Below are 19832 nucleotides of genomic sequence, written 5' to 3' on the forward strand. Positions count from 1 at the left end.
GTCCTGGCAACAGATGTCCTGGGAACCTGATGGGAAAGCATCTTTAATATTGGCCTGTGTGTGTGTGTGTCTGTCTGTGTGTGTGTCTGTGTGTGTGTGTGTGACTGTGTGTGTGCGTCCATCATTATTAATTCATCACTGTTCTCATCAATGTTTATGAAAACTCAGATTGAAACTGAATCTGAGCCACGAGAGTGTTTTACTTCCTCCATTTAACCCTCTTATTGATTTATCTTGACTTTATGCTCCACACTGTTGTGCAGATAAAGTTATGTTTAAGTTTGAGGACACTTATGTAATTTATTCATATTATAAGTTCAGCTTTTTTCTTCAGAGAACAAACAGCAGCGTCAGCAAAAAAAACACTCAGTGGAACTCGGTGGAGCTCATTCCTGCACCGAGTTCCTGAACTTCTGAAGATACTTTCCAACGGGTGATCCTCTTTAGATCCACATGGTCTCAGCTTCTGTCTGGTTCCATGTGCTCCAGATTTAGTTTGTGTCATCTTTACTAAGATATTAAATTAATCTGAAACCTGCAGAATCTCTGTTCTTGTGACGACCAGGTTCTGAACATTTCTCTGTGTTGTAGAGAAACGTTCGGTTCTTTCTTCTGCTCGATACGAAGCTCACAGCACACACAGAGAGAGGAGCAGACAGACTCCAGTAAAGAGCTGGTTCGGTTCACTGGCCTTCAGCGCTCTCTGAAATGAAGCAGAAAAACTGGACTTCACCTCCTCCACCCCCCCGCTCCAGCCGTCTCTTTGCACCGTCGAATTCCGTGGAGATGCTTTCCGCTCTTCTGGCTTCTCTCTGGATCTGTCTGCATGTTCTGTACCAGCCCACCCTCCTTCCTTCCCTCCATCTCTCCATCCCCCTCTCCTCCTCCTCCTCCCCCCGCTCTGTCGCTCTGGATCTCCCTCTTCACCTCCTGTGCCGAGGTTCTGTTTGTCTTCCTCTTGTTTCCTCTGGTTCTGTCCCGCTCGTGGGTTCGGTTCCACTCGGACCGGCTGCTCTTCACCACTGACCTCTGACCTCTCTGTTGATCCTCGGGTTTGGCCGAGGATCACAACCTCTGGTTCACCCCCCACCCCCCCGACAGACAGACAGAGAACTGAAGACTTCAGCCTCACAATACAAACACGACTGTAGCTGTGGTCATGGCTCTGCCAGGCTGAATGCATATAAAATAAAATTGTTGGGTGGATTAAAGATGTCGAGAAACTTTTGCTTTTCATAGTTTCTTTAACCTGCGAATGACCTGGAGCTGCTGGAGGAGTTCTTTGGAACTCTGGTCTGAGCCGACGTCTTAGTTCTAGACCACGAATGAAGATTTGAATGAAGAGACACGAGAGAGAACGATCACCAGAGAGGGTTGTGTGGCAGATCACTGAGGCGCAGTGTGTGAAAGTGTGCGTTTGTTATATCAGCAGTGAGAGCAGCTCTCAGTAATTGGGTGTTTCCTCTGCTGTCATGCTCTGTGGTTTGACCCTGACGTTAATGGAGTGTGTCTGAGGTCCTCCAGGGCAGAGATGATCTACATCCTCCTCTGTGGTTCATCTCTAACACACACACACACACACACACACACACGCACACACACACACGGTTTATCCTCTCTGTGGTTCTGCTCTTATCAGTCGGGTTCTGTTGTTCATTCGTCTTCTCAGCGGCAGGAGGATGAATCTCTCTCCTCTTTCTGTCTGTAGTGAAGTCGTAATGTTGTGTTACATGTTGTGTTACGTGTTGTGTTACGAGGGGAAACTCCATTGTGTTATGATTCACATTAAACAACCCGTGAATGAAGCGGAGCGGATCAGCCTCGAGTTAAACTGCTGACGGGTGAAGGGTGAAGCAGGAAGTTAAAAAGCTTCAAAATAAGAAAGATGCAACATGCGAATGAGCTGTGAACTCATCACCTTGTGGATTTTAAGGCCTAACATCACATAAATCGTCTTTTGGGGTTTCAGCTTCTTTACGTTTGCAACCAAAACATTTTGCAACAACTGAATTTGTATTAAAAGTAAATGTTGAATTGTTTTTCTCCACTGTTTCATTTCTGTCTTAAGGGACCTGAGTGAAAATGGCATCCAGGCCGTCCCGAGGAGAGCGTTCCGAGGAGCCACGGACCTGAAGAACCTGTGTGTGACGGCACACACACACACACACACACACACACACACACACACACACACACACACACAGACACACACACACACACACACACGCACACTCGCACACAAACACATATCGGATACAAAATAGCGGATAAAGGACAAAAGCTCGTCACAAAGACTATTTAAAATCAAAAATGTCCTTTTTGTGTAGACACCTATCTAAACCTGTGTGGCAGGAGTTGTGTAAAGTTGTGTAAAGTTGTGTTTGTGGTGTTTTTGTCGCCAGCCAGTTGGATAAAAACCACATCAGCTGCATCGAGGAGGGAGCGTTCCGAGCTCTGCGATCTCTGGAGGTTCTGTGAGTATCAGGAAAAATCTCTGTGCACCTGATTCTGATTCTTTCACATCCAGCTCTGATATCTTCTTCCTCCTCTCCTCCTCTCCTCCTCTCCTCCTCTCCTCCTCTCCTCCTCTCCCTCTCTCTTTCATCTCCTCCTCTTCCTCCTCTCCTTCTCTCCTCCTCTCTCTTATCTCCTCTGAACCAGCACGTTGAACAACAACAACATCAGCACCATCCCAGTCTCCAGTTTCAACCACATGCCCAAGCTCCGCACCTTGTGAGTCCTTCACTACATTACCCAGAATGCCGCAGCACATTTAACTACTGTTGTTTTTCATTTTTCTGTCGTTTCATTGACTTAAAAAACATCTTGTTCTTCCTTTTCTCCGTCCTCCTGCACTTCTTCCCTCTATCTCTGGTTTTTCCTTCCTCCCTTCTTCCCCTTCCTCATTGATTCTCCCGCTCCATCCCTCCTTCTTCTCCTCTCCTCCTCTCCTTCTCCTCCTTCTCTCCTCCTCTCCTCCTCTCCTCCTCTCCTCCTCTCCTCCTCTCCTCCTCTCCTCTCCTCTCCTCTCCTCCTCTCCTTCTCCTCCTTCTCTCCTCCTCTCCCTCTCCTCCTCTCCTCCCTTCCTCTCCATCCCTCCTCTCCTCCTCTCCTCCTCTCCTCCTCTCCTCCCCTCCTCCTCTCCTCCTCTCCTCCTCTCCATCCCTCCTCTCCTCCTCTCCTCTCCTCCTCTCCTTCTCCTCCTTCTCTCCTCCTCTCCTCCTCTCCTCTCCTCCTCTCCTTCTCCTCCCTCTCTCCTCTCTCCTCCTCTCCTCCTCTCCATTCCTCCTCTCCTCCTCTCCTCCTCTCTCCTCTCCATCCCTCCTCTCCTCCTCTCCTCCCCTCCTCCCTCCTCTCCTCCTCCCCCTCCTCTCCATCCCTCCTCTCCTCCCCTCCTCCTCCCTCCCTCCTCCTCTCCTCCCCTCCTCCTTCTCCTCCCTTCCTCTCCTTCCCTCCTCTCCTCCTCTCCTCCTCTCCTCCTCTCCTCCTCTCCATCCCTCCTCTCCTCCTCTCCATCCCTCCTCTCCTCCTCTCCTCCTCTCCTCCTCTCCTCCCTCCTCCCCTCCTCCTCCATCCCTCCTCTCCTCCTCTCCTCCTCTCTCTCTCCCATCCATCCTCTCCTCCTCTCCTCCTGTCCTCCTCTCCTCCTCTCCTCCTCTCCTCCTCTCCATCCCACTTCCCCTCCTCTCCTCCTCTCCTCCTCTCCTCCTCTCCTCCTCTCCATCCCTCCTCTCCTCCTCTCCTCCTCTCCTCCCCTCCTCCTCTCCTCCTCTCCTCCTCTCCTCCTCTCCTCCTCCCTCCTCTCCCTCCTCCTCCTCCTGTCCTCCTCTCCTCCTCCTCTCTCCTCCTCCTCCCATCCCTCCTTCCTCCTTCTCTCTCCTCTCCTCCTCTCCTCCTCTCCTCCTCTCCTCCTCTTCCTCCTCTCCTCCTCTCCTCCTCTCCATCCCTCCTCTCCTCCTCTCCTCCTCTCCTCCTCTCCTCCTCTCCATCCCTCCCTCTCCTCCTCTCCTCCTGTCCTCCTCTCCTCCCTCCTCCTCTCCATCCCTCCTCTCCTCCTCTCCTCCTCTCCTCCTCTCCTCCTCTCCTCCTCTCCTCCTCTCCATCCCTCTCTCCTCCTCTCCTCCTCTCCTCCTCTCCTCCTCTCCTCCTCTACATCCCTCTCTCTCCTCTCCTCTCCTTTCTCCTTCTCTCCTCCTCTCCTTCTCCCTCCTCTCCTCTCCTCCTCTCCTTCTCCTCCTTCTCTCCTCCTCTCCTCCTCTCCTCCCCTCCTCCTCTCCTCCTCTCCTCCTCTCCTCTCTCCTCCTCTCCTCCTCTCCATCCCTCCTCTCCTCCTCTCCTCCTCTCCTCCTCTCCTCCTCTCCTCCCCTCCTCCTCTCCTCCTCTCCTCCCCTCCTCCTCTCCTCCTCTCCTCCTCTCCATCCCTCCTCTCCTCCTCTCCTCCTCTCCTCCTCTCCTCCCCTCCTTCTCTCCTCCTCTCCTCCTCTCCTCCTCTCCATCCCTCCTCTCCTCCTCTCCTCCTCTCCTCCTCTCCTCCTCTCCTCCTTCTCCTCCTCTCCTCCTCTCCATCCCTCCTCTTCTCTCCTCCTTCTCCTCCTCCTGCACTTCTTCCCTCTATCTCTGGTTTTTCCTTCCTCCTTCTTCCCCTTCCTCATTGATTCTCCCTCACCATCCCTCCTCTCCATCCCTCCTCTCCATCCCTCCTCTCCTCTTCTCCTCCTCCTTCTCCTCCTTCTCTTCTTCCTTCTCTTCCCAGTCGTCTCCACTCCAACTCCCTGCGGTGCGACTGCCACCTGGCCTGGTTGTCTCCGTGGCTGCGGCAGCGGCCGGCGTTGGGCCTCTACACCCAGTGCAGCGCCCCCCCCACGCTGAGGGGCCTCAACCTCGCCGAGCTGCGCAAGAGCGACTTCGCCTGCTCGGGTACGGCCGCGCCCGGGTGGTGCTCGCTCTCTGAAAGGTCAAAAGGTCGATGGTTTCAGGTGGAAGTTGGAACCTTTGTGTTGCTGTTTGTGTTCAGGCCACGGAGGCAGCGCCTTCGTTCAGCCGTGCAGCCTGGCGTCCGGCTCCTGTCCTCCCATGTGCTCCTGCAGCAACAACATCGTGGACTGTCGGGGGCGGGGCCTCACCGCAATCCCCGCCCACCTCCCGGAGGCCATGACGGAGATGTGAGTGAACACAGCCCCTCCTCTAGAGCAGCTTACTGAGCCTAGAAGTGTTTGAGTTTTGAACTGGAAGGTAAAGGACGAGCTGTTACTAATCTCTCTCTCTCTCTCTCTCTCTCTCTCTCTCTCTCTCTCTCTCTCTCTCTCTCTCTCCACCCCCCCCCCAGTCGTCTGGAGCAGAACGGCATCAAGTCAGTCCCCCCCGGCGCCTTCACCTCCTACAAGAAACTCAGACGGATGTGAGTCCACTGAAGAAGAAGCTCGATTTCACCACACAATTTAATAATGCTCCTTAGAATCAGTTCAGGTTGAAGCAAACAACTTTTTGTTTTTAAAGACAACAAAAGACTAAATCTATGGTTTCAGTCTCTCAAAACCTTTATCATATTCGGGTGTAAAATATAAATATGAAGCTGTTTCTTTCCTTTTAGTAAAAACCTCATGATGTAGCACTTTATGTCTGAGCAGGATTCAGAGAAACATTCACGGTGACAGTTCACAAGCCAAGTTTCTCCTTCAAGCTAACGCATGCTAACTACGTTAATAACCGATGTTTGTTATGTTTGCACTAGATAGATAGATAGATAGATAGATAGATAGATAGATAGATAGATAGATAGATAGATAGATAGATAGATGGATGGATGGATGGATGGATGGATGGATGGATGGATGGATGGATGGATGGATGGATGGATGGATGGATGGATGGATGGATGGATGGATGGATGGATGGATGGATGGATGGATGGATGGATGGATGGATGGATGGATGGATGGATGGATAGATAGATAGATAGATAGATAGATAGATAGATAGATAGATAGATAGATAGATAGATAGATAGATAGATAGATAGATAGATAGATAGATAGATAGATAGATAGATAGATAGATAGATAGATAGATAGATAGATAGATAGATAGATAGATAGATAGATAGATAGATTACTTTATTCATCCCCGAAGGGAAATTAAGTCGTCATAGCAGCCGGTATATTTGAAAACAATAAAATACAATAGAATAAAATAAAAAATATTGAGGTAGAAAGAATAAAAACAGAAACACAAGATAAATAGGTAGATAAGGTGCAGTGGCAAGATGATGGTAATAGTACTGATGATATGATGGTAATGTTATTGTTAGACAGTATATAGAAATAGTACAGTATATATAGTATATAATATAACATAATATATATTTATATATGATAGTGATTATACCAATATAATAGCAGTATATAGTAATAATGGCAGCAACAGTATGTATAATAATAATAGTAAATATAATAATAATAATCATGTACACATGTATAAATATGTGTATATAGACTTATATATACAAAGAATAAACAAAGAGTATGATATAATACGATATGATATATAGTAGAGGTATAAATATAAGTATTTGACTATACAATAGATAATATAATATACTATGACCTAAAAGAGAAGCCAGAGATCAACAGAAGAAGAATGAATAATACAAATCCTCATCTTTCAGGCGGCAGTCGTACCAATGTCAGCAGCAGAAGAAGACTCTGGATTCACTGGAGGGATTTTAAATATGAAATATAAATACATTTTTCCTCCGTATTCTTTTTATTTTTGTTGTAATGTTGAGCCGTAATGTTTTTCTGCGTTTCCCTCAGCACGGATGATTTGTACGATATGATAATGTAATAATCATTCTTCTTCAGACGAGGTCGTCCAAGCGCCATCGAGCCAGGGAAGCTCCGCCCCCCCATGTTCCTCTCAACCAATCAGATTAGTGTGTCTGGGCCTCTCCAGGGTCCCAGACGATGGAGCTCGTATCTTTGTGATCTGCTGCATGTTCAGAAACAAAGTCCAGTTTCTACCGTGATGCTCGTGACTGTTTGACTCTCGACTCTGCTCTGGTTTCTTATTCCCTTCCCTCCTTTAGGTTTTCCTTCTGCTTCTCTCTTCCTCTCTTCCTCTTCCCGTTTCTGTCCTCAGACATTTCTCTCTCTGTGGTTTTCCTTTTCCTCTCAATCTTATCCTCCCCCTCCTCCTTTGCCTTTGGGGGGTTGATTACATTACCAGGCTGGATTTGGTGGTTTGTCTCAGAACTCGTTTTGACAGTTGAGCGACTGACTGGCAGCAGAACAAGGATTTTCTAATCTGACGTGTTGTGGTCGGGTCGGACCGAACCAGACATGTACAAATTTCCACAAGCTCCTCCTCTCTCTCTCTCTCTCTCTCTCCGAGTCGGCCGCTCACGTACAACACTGCTGTCAAGTTCACTCCGGGTCCCGTCCTCCCATTCCAGGCAGTCACTCCACGTTATGAATGCTTTCTGTTTGTTCAGACTGATTTGGGGATTCGAAGAACACACTATAAAACCATTCATGTACGTTTGACCCCGGAGAATTCCTCATGGGGATTCACATGAAGACAAACATGCAACATTAAGAGTCTTTCTCATTTCCTTCACGTGAGGAGGAGGCACAGATTCATCCTTTTAACAATAATACACTCAGTAATTATGGTACTTCAGTCAAAATACAGTCACAAAAGTTTTCATAATAACACACAGATTCAATCAAAGCAATGAAACTGGCAAATAATATTAAAATAATAAAATAATCCCAAAATGGAAATCAAAGCACAGCGTTAAACCAGAACTGAGCCAAGTTAGAAAATTATAAATATATGAATAATTTAATAAATATATATATATATGATTCCATAAAAAGATGTATGTGTGTGACGGGTTGGGCCAAAATGAATGAAATATTAAATATATAACCTTCTGACTCAAGTGTGGTTGTGTTCTTGTTTCACTCAGAGACCTGAGTAACAACCAGATTTCTGAAATCGCTCCAGACGCTTTCCACGGCCTCCGAGCGCTCAACTCCCTGTGAGTAACACACGCGTCCTGAGTGAGTGTGTGGACACACAGTGTTGTGTGAGTGTGTGTGTCTCTGTCAACATGTGTGTTTACGTTCAGCCCGTCTGTAACTCCACACACGCGACTGTTTGTGCGATTGTTGGAATGAATAATGCAGAAGTGGCAACCTGCTCTCTGTAAACACATTTGTTGGAGAGTACAAGGACGTACAGCGGGTGGCTTGTGTGTGTGTGTTGTGCGTTGTAGGTGTGAGTGTGTGTGTGTGTGTGTGTGTGTGTGTCTGTGTGTGTGTGTGTGTGTGTGTGAGTCCATCAATCAGCAGGGTTGTGATTGAGTCTGAAGTGAACATTTCAGCAGTGGACTCAGAGAGTAACTCATAAATCCCCGTGGTGTGTGTGTGTGTGTGTGTGTGTGTGTGTGTGTGTGTGTGTGTGTGTGTGCGTGTTTGTGTGTGTGTGTGTGTGTGTGTGTGTTTGCAGGGTTCTGTACGGCAACAAGATCACGGAGCTGCCGGGCGGAGTGTTCGACGCTCTGGCTTCACTGGAGCTGTTGTGAGTGCAAATACTCACACAACACACAACACACAACACACAACAATGGAAACTAACGTGTGTGATATAAATGAAAGTTTAATACACACACTGGAAAAACCAAGGGTCAAATTATAGATGTGGAACAGATTAAAGGTTTTTTCACTGCTCAGAAGTCGGATGATCAACAGAATTAGTTTTGGAATATTTGAATAATCTGGGGATGGGAGTCGGGCAAGAAAATGGGTGGAGTCATTGTTAAGATACGTCCCAAAGTTTTGTTGATTTATCGTTTACACCGGGTTTACCCTCCGTCTAAAAAAAAGTCTATGATTACATTAATTTAAAGGGACTCTTACCTTTGTTGCATTTTTACACTTTTTGTGGATAAGGTTAAATTGGTATTAATAAGGTAATGACACTCTAAAATGCAAGACAGACCCACCAGGAGTAAAAACAAACAATTATTTCACTCTCATAATATTTAGTGAAAACTTCAACCAATAAAATTCTTCGGACCGAAGGACCTTATTGGCCGACAGACCTGTCTGTTTGCTGCATGGACATGCAGGTTTTCCGTCTGCTTCTTGTGGCGCATTCGGGCCCGCGTCATCAAGGCATGTGAATGTAAATGTATATAACTTACCGAATCCATTGCTTTGGTAAACAAAAACTCACGTGCGTGCGCGGAGGCATTGGGTGGTAGGTCTGCTTGTAAATAAAGTTTCTTCAAAAAAAACGCGGATGGGAACGCGGGGGGTGGGGCATTGGAGGAAGGCGGGATGATTTGAATGTGCTGTAATTCTCAAATGCAACAAAGGTAAGAGTCCCTTTAACGTTACTTCTCTTTGTTTTAGACAAAACCTTCTTGTGTGCGACTCACTTCCTGTTCCTGTTCTGCAGGTTACTCAACGCTAATAAGATCCACTGCATCAGAGCCGCTGTGTTTAAAGATCTGGAGAATCTGGCTCTGCTGTCGCTGTACGACAACAAGATCCAGAGTCTGGCTAAAGGGACCTTCAGCTCCCTGCACAGCATCCAGACCCTGTGAGAGACACACACACACAGACACACACACACACACACACACACACACACACACACACACTGTTTAAGGTCCTGCTTCGTTCAGCTCCACCACATTGACGTCCCACCACCCTCTGGTTTCCCATCAGCCACCTGGCTCAGAACCCCTTTGTGTGCGACTGTAACGTGAAGTGGTTGGCCGACTTCCTGCGTTCGAACCCCATCGAGACCAGCGGCGCCCGCTGTGCCAGCCCTCGCCGCCTCGCCAACAAACGCATCGCACAGATCAAGAGCAACAAGTTCCGATGCTCCGGTCAGTGCCAGTGTGTGTGTGTGTGTTTGTGTGTGTGTGTGTGTGTGTTTGTGTGTGCACGTGTGTGCCTGTGTCTAAACTCTCAAACCTTTTGACTGACGTCGTTTTTCTATCTTTTCCCACGACAGCCAAAGAGCAGTACCACATCCCAGGTGATCATGTGTGTTAGTGTGTGTATTTGTGTGTCTTGTACATTGTCATCAATATTTATGAAGTATCATCAACCCTAACCCATGAGACTTCATTCATCATCATTGAAAACTAAAAAGAGTAACACCTGTGTGCGTCTGTCTGTCGCGACTGATTCGTATCTCGAGCAGTTGGACCCACACATGTCGTGCCTTATGTTTACGTGTGTGTGTGTGTGTCTGTGTGTGTGTGTCTGTGTGCGTGTGCATCCAGGCACTGAGGACAGACGTCAGAGCTACGAGTGTAACAGTAAGCCGGTGTGTCCCGCTAAGTGTCGCTGTGAAGCCAACGTGGTCGACTGCTCCAACCTCCGTCTCACCAAGTTCCCCGAGCACCTGCCCTCGTCCACCGAAGAGCTGTGAGACACACACACACACACACACACACACACACACACACACACACACACATATGTATCATGTGAATACACACATGCTGGGCACGGCCTCGTTACGGATATCCGTGTTGACATAGATAGATAGATAGATAGATAGATAGATAGATAGATAGATAGATAGATAGATAGATAGATAGATAGATAGATAGATAGATAGATAGATAGATAGATAGATAGATAGATAGATAGATAGATAGATTACTTTATTCATCCCCGAAGGGAAATTAAGTCGTCATAGCAGCCGGTATATTTGAATACAATAAAATACAATACAATAGAATAAAATTAAAAGGTAGAAAGAATAAAAAAACAGAAGCACAAGATAAAAATACAATAAAATAGGTAGATAAGGTGCAGTGGCAAGATGATGGTAAAAGTACTGATGATATGATGGTAATGGTATTATTAGACAGTATATAAGAATAGTACAGTATATATATAGTATATAATATAACATAATATATATTTATATATGATAGTAATTATACCAATATAAAAGCAGTATATAGTAATAATGGCAGCAACAGTATATATAATAATAATAGTCATGGTGATATAATAATAGTAATTATAACATGTACACATAAATAAATATGTGTATATAGACTTATGTAAACAAGAATATACAGAGAGTATGATATGATATATAGTAGAAGTATGAATATGAATATAAGTATTTGACTATACAATAGGTAATATAATATACTATGAGTCTAAGAATATGTAGACAGAGTGTGCAAAAGACAATATTATTGTATAAAATGATATATAATATCAATATGGTTTATATGCACACATATCACATATGATGTGAAGTAAGTGTGTATGGACTCGTGCTGCATGGACGCACAAACGCTCAGATTTCCAAACCGACTCTTCTGCTAATGAAGTTTTCCATGTTCCCGTCGCAGGCGCCTCAACAACAACGACCTCTCGGTGCTGGAGGCCACCGGCGCCTTCAAGGGCCTGACGCAGCTCAAGAAAATGTAGGTCGCTCAGACAACTCCAAACAATGGCCGCTCTTCAAAAGGGAACTGAAAACGTTCCCAGTACAGAAACTCATGATTGATTCACTTTGTCTTCCTTCCGTCCAGCAACTTGAGCAACAACAAGATCTCCGACATTGAGGACGGAGCGTTTGACGGTGCGTCCTCGGCGGTGGAGCTTCACCTCACGGCCAATCACCTGGAGTCTGTGAGAGGAAGCATGTTCCGAGGGATGGAGGGACTCCGCATGCTGTGAGTTCACCGAAAAATTCAGAGAAACAACACGTATGAGTCCTGGGTAGAAGAGGAAACATGAAGCTCATCGTTACCGAGGATTCGATGGTTCTTTATTCTCAACCCTGTCGAGACAGAGGAAGCAAAAATGAAACATAGCGTCGCACTAAAAGACACAATCCAGAGACTTAAAGAGAGCAAGTAAATAACCCGACTCTGACTTGTTTCCTGGAGCCTCTGGGACAGAGAGAAGTTCTGTGTCTGTCCGAGGAGCTCAAGCTACAAAAAGGTTCATACAGAATTAGAAGCTCTCAAATGTAATCAGAAGCAGGAGGGAATCGAACCTTAAACAAACAGGACGCCAGCGTGAGGAGGTTAAAACAGTTGTTTCTATAAAGGAAAGTTAATGCTGACCCCCCTATAAACTGAATTCATTATGTGTGTGTGTGTGTGTGTGTGTGTGTGTGTGTGTGTGTGTGTGTGTGTGTGTGTGTGTGTGTGTAGGATGCTGAGGAACAACAAGATCAGCTGTATCCATAACGGCAGCTTCACAGGTCTCACCAACGTGCGGCTTCTCTCGCTCTACGACAACCAGCTGAGCACCATCCTGCCCGGGGCCTTCGACACGCTGCCCAACCTGTCCACGCTGTGAGCCGCACCCGCTGCACACACACCCACCGCTTGTGTGTTTGTGTGTTTGTGTGTCCTCCTCTTTATCTCCTTCTTCTTCTTCTCCCCTCTCCATCCACCAGGAACCTGCTGGCCAATCCTTTCACCTGCGACTGCCGCCTGTCCTGGTTCGGGGCGTGGCTCCGGAGCAGGCGAATCGTGACGGGGAATCCTCGCTGCCAGGGTCCCGCCTTCCTCCGGGAGATCCCCCTGCAGGACGTAGCTGTGCCCGACTTCCGCTGTGATGATGGTAAAGACCACGCACACTCATAAGCTGATCTAAGACCTGTCTGGACATTTTCAGGACGTTTTCTGGTGGCTCTCTGTGTGAGATCACGACTTTCAGAGTTCGTTGCTCTGCACATTTTCCAGAACTTATATAATTATGGTGTATCAAACGCCATAAATCTACCACACCAGTGTTATTTGACCAAGAGCACAAGGCATCCGAACTCTGTTTTGTTCTTTGTTTTCAGATTGACCGGATCTATCAAAAGAGTGGTCCAATACAGCATTAAAATCAGCACCTATGATTAGCTTAAAGTCAGGAAGATCAAGCAGAGTTTTAGTTATCTGTTCATAAAATTGTGAGTCAAAAGCATTAAGAGCATAAAGCGATACAAGTGCAATGTCTGTATTTTCTATACGAATTTTGACAATAGTAATTCTGCCTTTATTGTCAGACCATGTATCCAGCAATTTGAAGTGCAGATTACGACGGCAGATAATTGCTACACCTTTGGTTTTATTGGTGGCAGAAGAATGAGCAAGTATCCGGAAAAATCTATTAGTTAAACAGTTCACATCACGACTAACCATATGAGTTTCTTGTAGCATAGCAAAATGGACTCCTTGTTTGCGGAGGAGGTCAAAAATAGCAACTCTTTTCACTGGATTATTTAAACCATTTGTATTGAGGCTTAGGACTTTCAACTGGAAACCCTCACAAAGTAGAGACAGAGGCAAGAACTTATATAAACACTTATAATTCTTGGTAACTGTGCGGCGAATCGTTGTTTTCCTGTTCAGGGTCGGTGCTGGACGACAGCAGCTGTGTTTCGGGGCCTCAGTGTCCGACCCAGTGCACCTGCATGGACACGGTGGTCCGCTGCAGCAACAAGCACCTTCAGGGTCTCCCCAGGGGGCTGCCGCGCAACGTCACCGAGCTGTGAGTCCCACAACACAACCACACGTCTACTGTAACATTTTAATTTTAGTTTCTTTCTGTAATTTTGCATTAGGCCAATTGAAATGCTTTTAATAGTGATTTACTGACCTCTAGTGGTGAGGTTGCAGATGGCGACCAACTCAAAACCACCAGGAGAATCTACGTAGGCCAAATACGAAAAGGCCTCTCGAGAGCCGGAGTTTGTCCACTCTGAGCTTCTGTAGAAACATGCTGGTGCAGATATTAAGACTCAAAGTAACAAAAACACAGTGATTATGAATCTGTTCAACTTAGTTCTTTGATTTAATAAATCCAGGCGACACACCACGATGCATTTCTAGAGTCAGGATGGTAGATGAATCTTTAATGAAGATTCAGAGACTGTTTTAATTAACGCTTCTGTGTCGTCTCCTCAGGTATCTGGATGGAAACCAGTTCACCAGTGTTCCCAAAGACCTGGCCACCTTCAAGTACCTGCAGCTCGTGTAAGAGCATGACTTCTCACACATGACTGAGCCTGTTGACACAACTAGATCATCCCTCAGAGCTCAGACCTCCGACAAGCTCCAACAACCCCATGAAACCACGTTCGAATTCAGGAAATCCAGATTTTTATGTGAATCTGCGCCCAATCCCGGATTTATTTTCTTTTTCTTAGACATTGTGACATTTTCACCATTTTCCAAGGGAGTAATTCACGGGTGTAGATGAAGATTCAGAGACATTGAGGGCACTGATCTCTTTGAGCGTGAATTTAAGGGACTGTTGGGCTTAAGTGGACGTATGAACTTGACTGTAAATATCACAATTACACTCGAAAAACAACAGGGATGCATTTTATTTATGGTTCACGTTTCAAGACACATCAGGACATAACAAAAAAAAAAAAACAGGTCAAAGAGACCAAGTAGTCGAGCAGTGATTCAGACAGGGAGTCAGACTGAGTCCGTGTTTTAACCTCAGAAGACAAACTGAGGGCGACAGGCCCCAGAACCAGCAGGAAGAGGATCACTATTATTCTTAGTCTCTAATTTAATCCGACAGTTTTATTGAGATCAGGATATTTTTTTCCAAAAGAGAAGAAACAAACAAGGACGAGGTCTCCTAAAGACTTTGTACAGTTTAAACATCTGTAATAGACGGTATATCAGCTGCATATTAGCCTTATATAGGCTGCAGATTTTTAATATATAATCCAACATGTTTAGAAAGATTCACCAGAACTCATCATGCAGATAAACTGCATTTATATAGAAATCCAGCAGGGGGAGCTGTGGACTTTGTAGTTAAAACTGTGGTTCAGCTCAATGAGGATCACACTGTACATTCATGTATTCACACACACACACACACACACGCACACACTCAAATACGTACAAAAACACTCTCACACATACACTCACACACTGTGTCTATGTGTGAGAAGGGAAGTCAATGGAGAGAGATTATGTTTTTAGTGTGAATGTGTATGTGTGCGTGTGTGTGTGTGTGTGTGTGTGTGTGTGTGTGTGTGTGCGTGGGTGTGTGTGTGCGTGGGTGTGTGTGTCTCCTGCATGATATTCATTGCGTGTGTGTTTTCATTGGAATTGACTTTTTGCCTCCGCAGAGATCTGAGCAACAATAAAATCAGTTCCCTGTCGGACGACTCCTTCTCCAACATGAGCCAGCTCACCACGCTGTGAGTCCACGTGCACACACACACACATACTCACACACACACACACACACACACACACACACACACTTAAAAATAACGTTTGTCAGTTCAACAAGTCAGTGTTTTAAAGTGTTAGTCGGAGCTGAACCTTGATTTCTAGACGATACTAAACTACGTGCAAACAAGAGTTAAAGTTCAATTCAATTTTAATTCTACAGCAACGAATCACGACACACACACACCTTATCCCCACACTAGAGAGACAGAAACACGCCGACGCTTTGTCACTAGTCTGGTTGTTTAAATCACAATAATAACTGTGATATAGATGTGACGGTTTTATTAATTAAATGGTAAATGGATTTGTATTTATATAGCGCTTTTCTAGTCTGATGATGACCACTCAAAGCGCTTTACAGTACAGTTTCACATTCACCCATTCATACACACATTCATACAGTGCATCTATTCACAGCACTTTTGTTATTCTATGGGGGCTAATGAGGGTTCAGCATCTTGCCCAAGGACACTTCGGCATGCAGATGGTTCAGACTGGGGATCGAACCGCCGACCTTCAGGTTGGAGGACGACCACTCTACCCCTCAGCCACAGCCGCCCAGTTAAAGCAGCACCAGTTATAATATGTAACAATTCTTCTTTGAGTCTTTTTCTTCCGGTATGCATTTTGTTGACTTACATGATCAAAAATGTCTCCACTAATATTCAAACCCAGAGAAACACAATCACTCTTTGATTTTATAATATACCCAGTTTTATTAATAGCAATGCTGATGATAAATCACATAATACAAATTAAACCCGCACGTTGGAGCCTGTTGCGGTCGGTGGAGAGAGCGATCGATGACCAAGCACACGTCTCCACGTTGCTTGCGTTTTGCAGCAAGGATAAACGCCTCACTTCCTGCGTCCGACATGGAATGTCGATCCTTGCCTGCTTATTAATACCCACAATACTCGCTCCCAGAGCAGGAACATCGTGATTTGATGGCGTGTAATCAAACTTTTACGCCACGCCACGATCACACCGTGTGATGAAAACTCGAAATTCTAGGTGGTTTACATCTCGATCTTGTTGTGATGACACTCATGTCCATATGAAGTTGATCTGATGAAAACCCTGGGACAAGTACGTCAAAGAAAAAAATTAGATAAAGGACAAAATGGCCACTTAATCCAAAATAATTACTTTTTAGGGTTTTGAATTTCCTGCAAAGTTTGGTAAGAATTTGAGCGTCCAGGCCCTGAACCCAAAAGGGAAATACAAATCCTTCGAAATACAATAGGGCCTCCAACTGTAGGTGCTCGGGCCCTATTAATAATGATAATGTAGAATAATGACGGAGAAAGAGAGAAAGTTAAAAGTACAACAGAAACCTGGGTCACAAAGGCCATCAGTCCTGCTAGCGCCCCCTAGAGGTCAAATCCATCTGTATGTCACCTCGTTTGAAATCACTGTTTGACTCCAGAGGCTTGATTTGATAGTTTTGATAAAGTTGATTCACCCTCAGAGATGAGACCGATGAGACAGTTTTATATATGTTCATTGTCAGTGTTTTATTCAACGTTGTTTTTTTATCGTGATGTTTCAGGATCCTCAGCTACAACTCGCTCCGCTGCATCCCTCCTCTGTCGCTGAGCGGCCTGCGCTCCCTGAGGCTGCTGTGAGCGCACACACACACGCACACACACACACACACACACACACACACACACACACACACACACACACACACACACAAGAACTCATTGGTTTTCTTGACCCTCGGCTGTGTTCGTCTTCCAGCTCTCTCCATGGCAACGACATCTCGGAGCTGCAGCAGGGCATCTTCAGCGACGTGGCCTCCCTGTCTCACCTGTAAGCAAAGACACATGTAGTCCACGCACGTGCACGTACACTGACACAATGAGGACTGTGTGTGTGTGTGTGTGTGTGTGTGTGTGTTTGTGTGTGTGTCCTGGCTCCAGTCAGAGTCCAGTTCACAGAGAGTGAGGGGTTTCAATAAGTAGCAGGAAAGATCCATCGTTTCATGAGGCTTTATTGATCTGATGCCTGTGTGTGAGTCTGTGTGGGTGTGTGTGTGTGTGTGTGTGTGTGTGTGTGTGCATATTCAGCACAATCATCTTCTGTCAAGCGTGAGTCGGGGGTTGGGGGGAGGGATGTGAACAGGAGGTGAAGAGCAGAGGGAGGAAGACATTTTTATTTTGGTGGTGTGAAACGTGACATCATCCCAGTGAGACGCACGGAGCTGGAAAATGATCTCGATGGAGTTCAGCTCTTTCTTCTCTCTGAGGCTTTTTGCTGCAGATGAAAGAATAAACTGATTTATAGACGTTATTCCATCAAACATAAGAACTACTTTATTTTTTTAAATCATCTAAAAACGTTTTTGTTCAGTGCAAAGAAATAAAAAGCTAAATATATCACCTGCTCAGGAATTTCCTTCGGAGGACATCATAACTTTGTTACAGTAACTGCAGAGTAACTGTAACTAGTTACTTTGAGACGTGATGTCGGACACAAACCGTTGTCGTGGTCATCACTTGATCCTGTGAAGAGTGTGTGTGTGTGTGTCTGTGTGTGTGTCCTGTGTGTGTGTCCTGTCCTGTATGTGAGCAGAGCTGTGAGGTGTAACAGCTCCACCTTGTGGCAGTGCATGTAGGTGCAGTTCATGTTAATCAGCTGGTGACCTTCATCCTCTTTTATCTCTTCTTCATTCTCGGTTTTCTTGACTTTTTCTTTTCCTCTTCCTCTTCCACTTCCTCTTCCTCTTCCTCTTCCTCTTCCTCTTCCTCTTCCTCTTCCTCTTCCTCTTCCTCTTCCTCTTCCTCTTCCTCTTCCACTTCCTCTTTTCGTTCCTTTTTCCTTCTTCTCAAGTCATTCATTTATTCCCTCCTCAGTTTTACCTCCAGAAAGTTTCCTCTCTCCTCGTCCCTCTGTCTGTGTCCTCTCTCCTCGTCCCTCTGTCTGTCTCCTCTCTCCTCGTCCCTCTGTCTGTCTCCTCTCTCCTCGTCCCTCTGTCTGTCTCCTCTCTCCTTGTATCTCTGTCTGTCTCCTCTCTCCTCGTCCCTCTGTCTGTCTCCTCTCTCCTCGTCCCTCTGTCTGTCTCCTCTCTCCTTGTATCTCTGTCTGTCTCCTCTCTCCTCGTCCCTCTGTCTGTCTCCTCTCTCCTCGTCCCTCTGTCTGTCTCCTCTCTCCTTGTATCTCTGTCTGTCTTCTCTCTCCTCGTCCCTCTGTCTGTTTCCTCTCTCCTCGTCCCTCTGTCTGTCTCCTCTCTCCTCGTCCCTCTGTCTGTCTCCTCTCTCCTCGTCCCTCTGTCTGTCTCCTCTCTCCTCGTCCCTCTGTCTGTTTCCTCCCTCCTCGTCCCTCTGTCTGTCTCCTCTCTCCTCGTCCCTCTGTCTGTCTCCTCGTCCCTCTGTCTGTCTCCTCTCTCCTCGTCCCTCTGTCTGTCTCCTCTCTCCTCGTCCCTCTGTCTGTCTCCTCTCTCCTCGTCCCTCTGTCTGTTTCCTCTCTCCTCGTCCCTCTGTCTGTCTCCTCTCTCCTCGTCCCTCTGTCTGTCTCCTCTCTCCTCGTCCCTCTGTCTGTCTCCTCTCTCCTCGTCCCTCTGTCTGTTTCCTCTCTCCTCGTCCCTCTGTCTGTCTCCTCTCTCCTCGTCCCTCTGTGTGTCTCCTCTCTCCTCGTCCCTCTGTCTGTTTCCTCTCTCCTCGTCCCTCTGTCTGTCTCCTCTCTCCTCGTCCCTCTGTGTGTTTCCTCTCTCCTCGTCCCTCTGTCTGTTTCCTCTCTCCTCGTCCCTCTGTCTGTTTCCTCTCGCCTCGTCCCTCTGTGTGTTTCCTCTCTCCTCGTCCCTCTGTGTGTTTCCTCTCTCCTCGTCCCTCTGTCTGTCTCCTCTCTCCTCGTCCCTCTGTCTGTCTCCTCTCTCCTCGTCCCTCTGTCTGTCTCCTCTCTCCTCGTCCCTCTGTCTGTCTCCTCTCTCCTCGTCCCTCTGTCTGTCTCCTCTCTCCTCGTCCCTCTGTCTGTCTCCTCTCTCCTCGTCCCTCTGTCTGTCTCCTCTCTCCTCGTCCCTCTGTCTGTCTCCTCTCTCCTCGTCCCTCTGTCTGTCTCCTCTCTCCTCGTCCCTCTGTCTGTCTCCTCTCTCCTCGTCCCTCTGTGTGTTTCCTCTCTCCTCGTCCCTCTGTCTGTCTCCTCTCTCCTCGTCCCTCTGTGTGTCTCCTCTCTCCTCGTCCCTCTGTCCGTCTCCTCTCTCCTCGTCCCTCTGTCTGTCTCCTCTCTCCTCGTCCCTCTGTCTGTCTCCTCTCTCCTCGTCCCTCTGTCTGTCTCCTCTCTCCTCGTCCCTCTATCTGTCTCCTCTCTCCTGGTCCCTCTGTCTGTCTCCTCTCCTGGTCCCTCTGTCTGTCTCCTCTCTCCTCGTCCCTCTGTCTGTCTCCTCTCGCCTCGTCCCTCTGTCTGTCTCCTCTCTCCTCGTCCCTCTGTCTGTCTCCTCTCTCCTCGTCCCTCTGTCTGTCTCCTCTCTCCTCGTCCCTCTGTGTGTTTCCTCTCTCCTCGTCCCTCTGTGTGTTTCCTCTCTCCTCGTCCTTCTGTGTGTTTCCTCTCTCCTCGTCCCTCTGTCGGTCTC

At 46.7% G+C, this 19832-nt stretch overlaps 1 protein-coding gene across 1 annotated transcript in view; it reads left to right on the top strand.

The window, feature by feature from the left end:
• The window catches only part of LOC132997773 (slit homolog 1 protein-like), a 58000-nt gene that overhangs the window by 20194 nt on the left and 17974 nt on the right, over positions 1-19832 (top strand). The window contains exons 5-24 of the mRNA XM_061067472.1: positions 2069-2140; positions 2403-2474; positions 2662-2733; positions 4754-4917; positions 5015-5162; positions 5327-5398; positions 7970-8041; positions 8512-8583; positions 9466-9609; positions 9738-9901; positions 10304-10448; positions 11399-11473; positions 11582-11725; positions 12212-12355; positions 12460-12626; positions 13406-13544; positions 13961-14029; positions 15151-15222; positions 16812-16883; positions 17006-17077. Coding sequence (XP_060923455.1) covers positions 2069-2140; positions 2403-2474; positions 2662-2733; positions 4754-4917; positions 5015-5162; positions 5327-5398; positions 7970-8041; positions 8512-8583; positions 9466-9609; positions 9738-9901; positions 10304-10448; positions 11399-11473; positions 11582-11725; positions 12212-12355; positions 12460-12626; positions 13406-13544; positions 13961-14029; positions 15151-15222; positions 16812-16883; positions 17006-17077 — 2151 coding nt within the window. The remainder of the gene's footprint in view (positions 1-2068; positions 2141-2402; positions 2475-2661; positions 2734-4753; positions 4918-5014; positions 5163-5326; positions 5399-7969; positions 8042-8511; positions 8584-9465; positions 9610-9737; positions 9902-10303; positions 10449-11398; positions 11474-11581; positions 11726-12211; positions 12356-12459; positions 12627-13405; positions 13545-13960; positions 14030-15150; positions 15223-16811; positions 16884-17005; positions 17078-19832) is intronic.

This window comes from Limanda limanda, chromosome 2 (assembly GCF_963576545.1).
Source record: "Limanda limanda chromosome 2, fLimLim1.1, whole genome shotgun sequence".
Classification (NCBI taxonomy): domain Eukaryota; kingdom Metazoa; phylum Chordata; class Actinopteri; order Pleuronectiformes; family Pleuronectidae; genus Limanda; species Limanda limanda.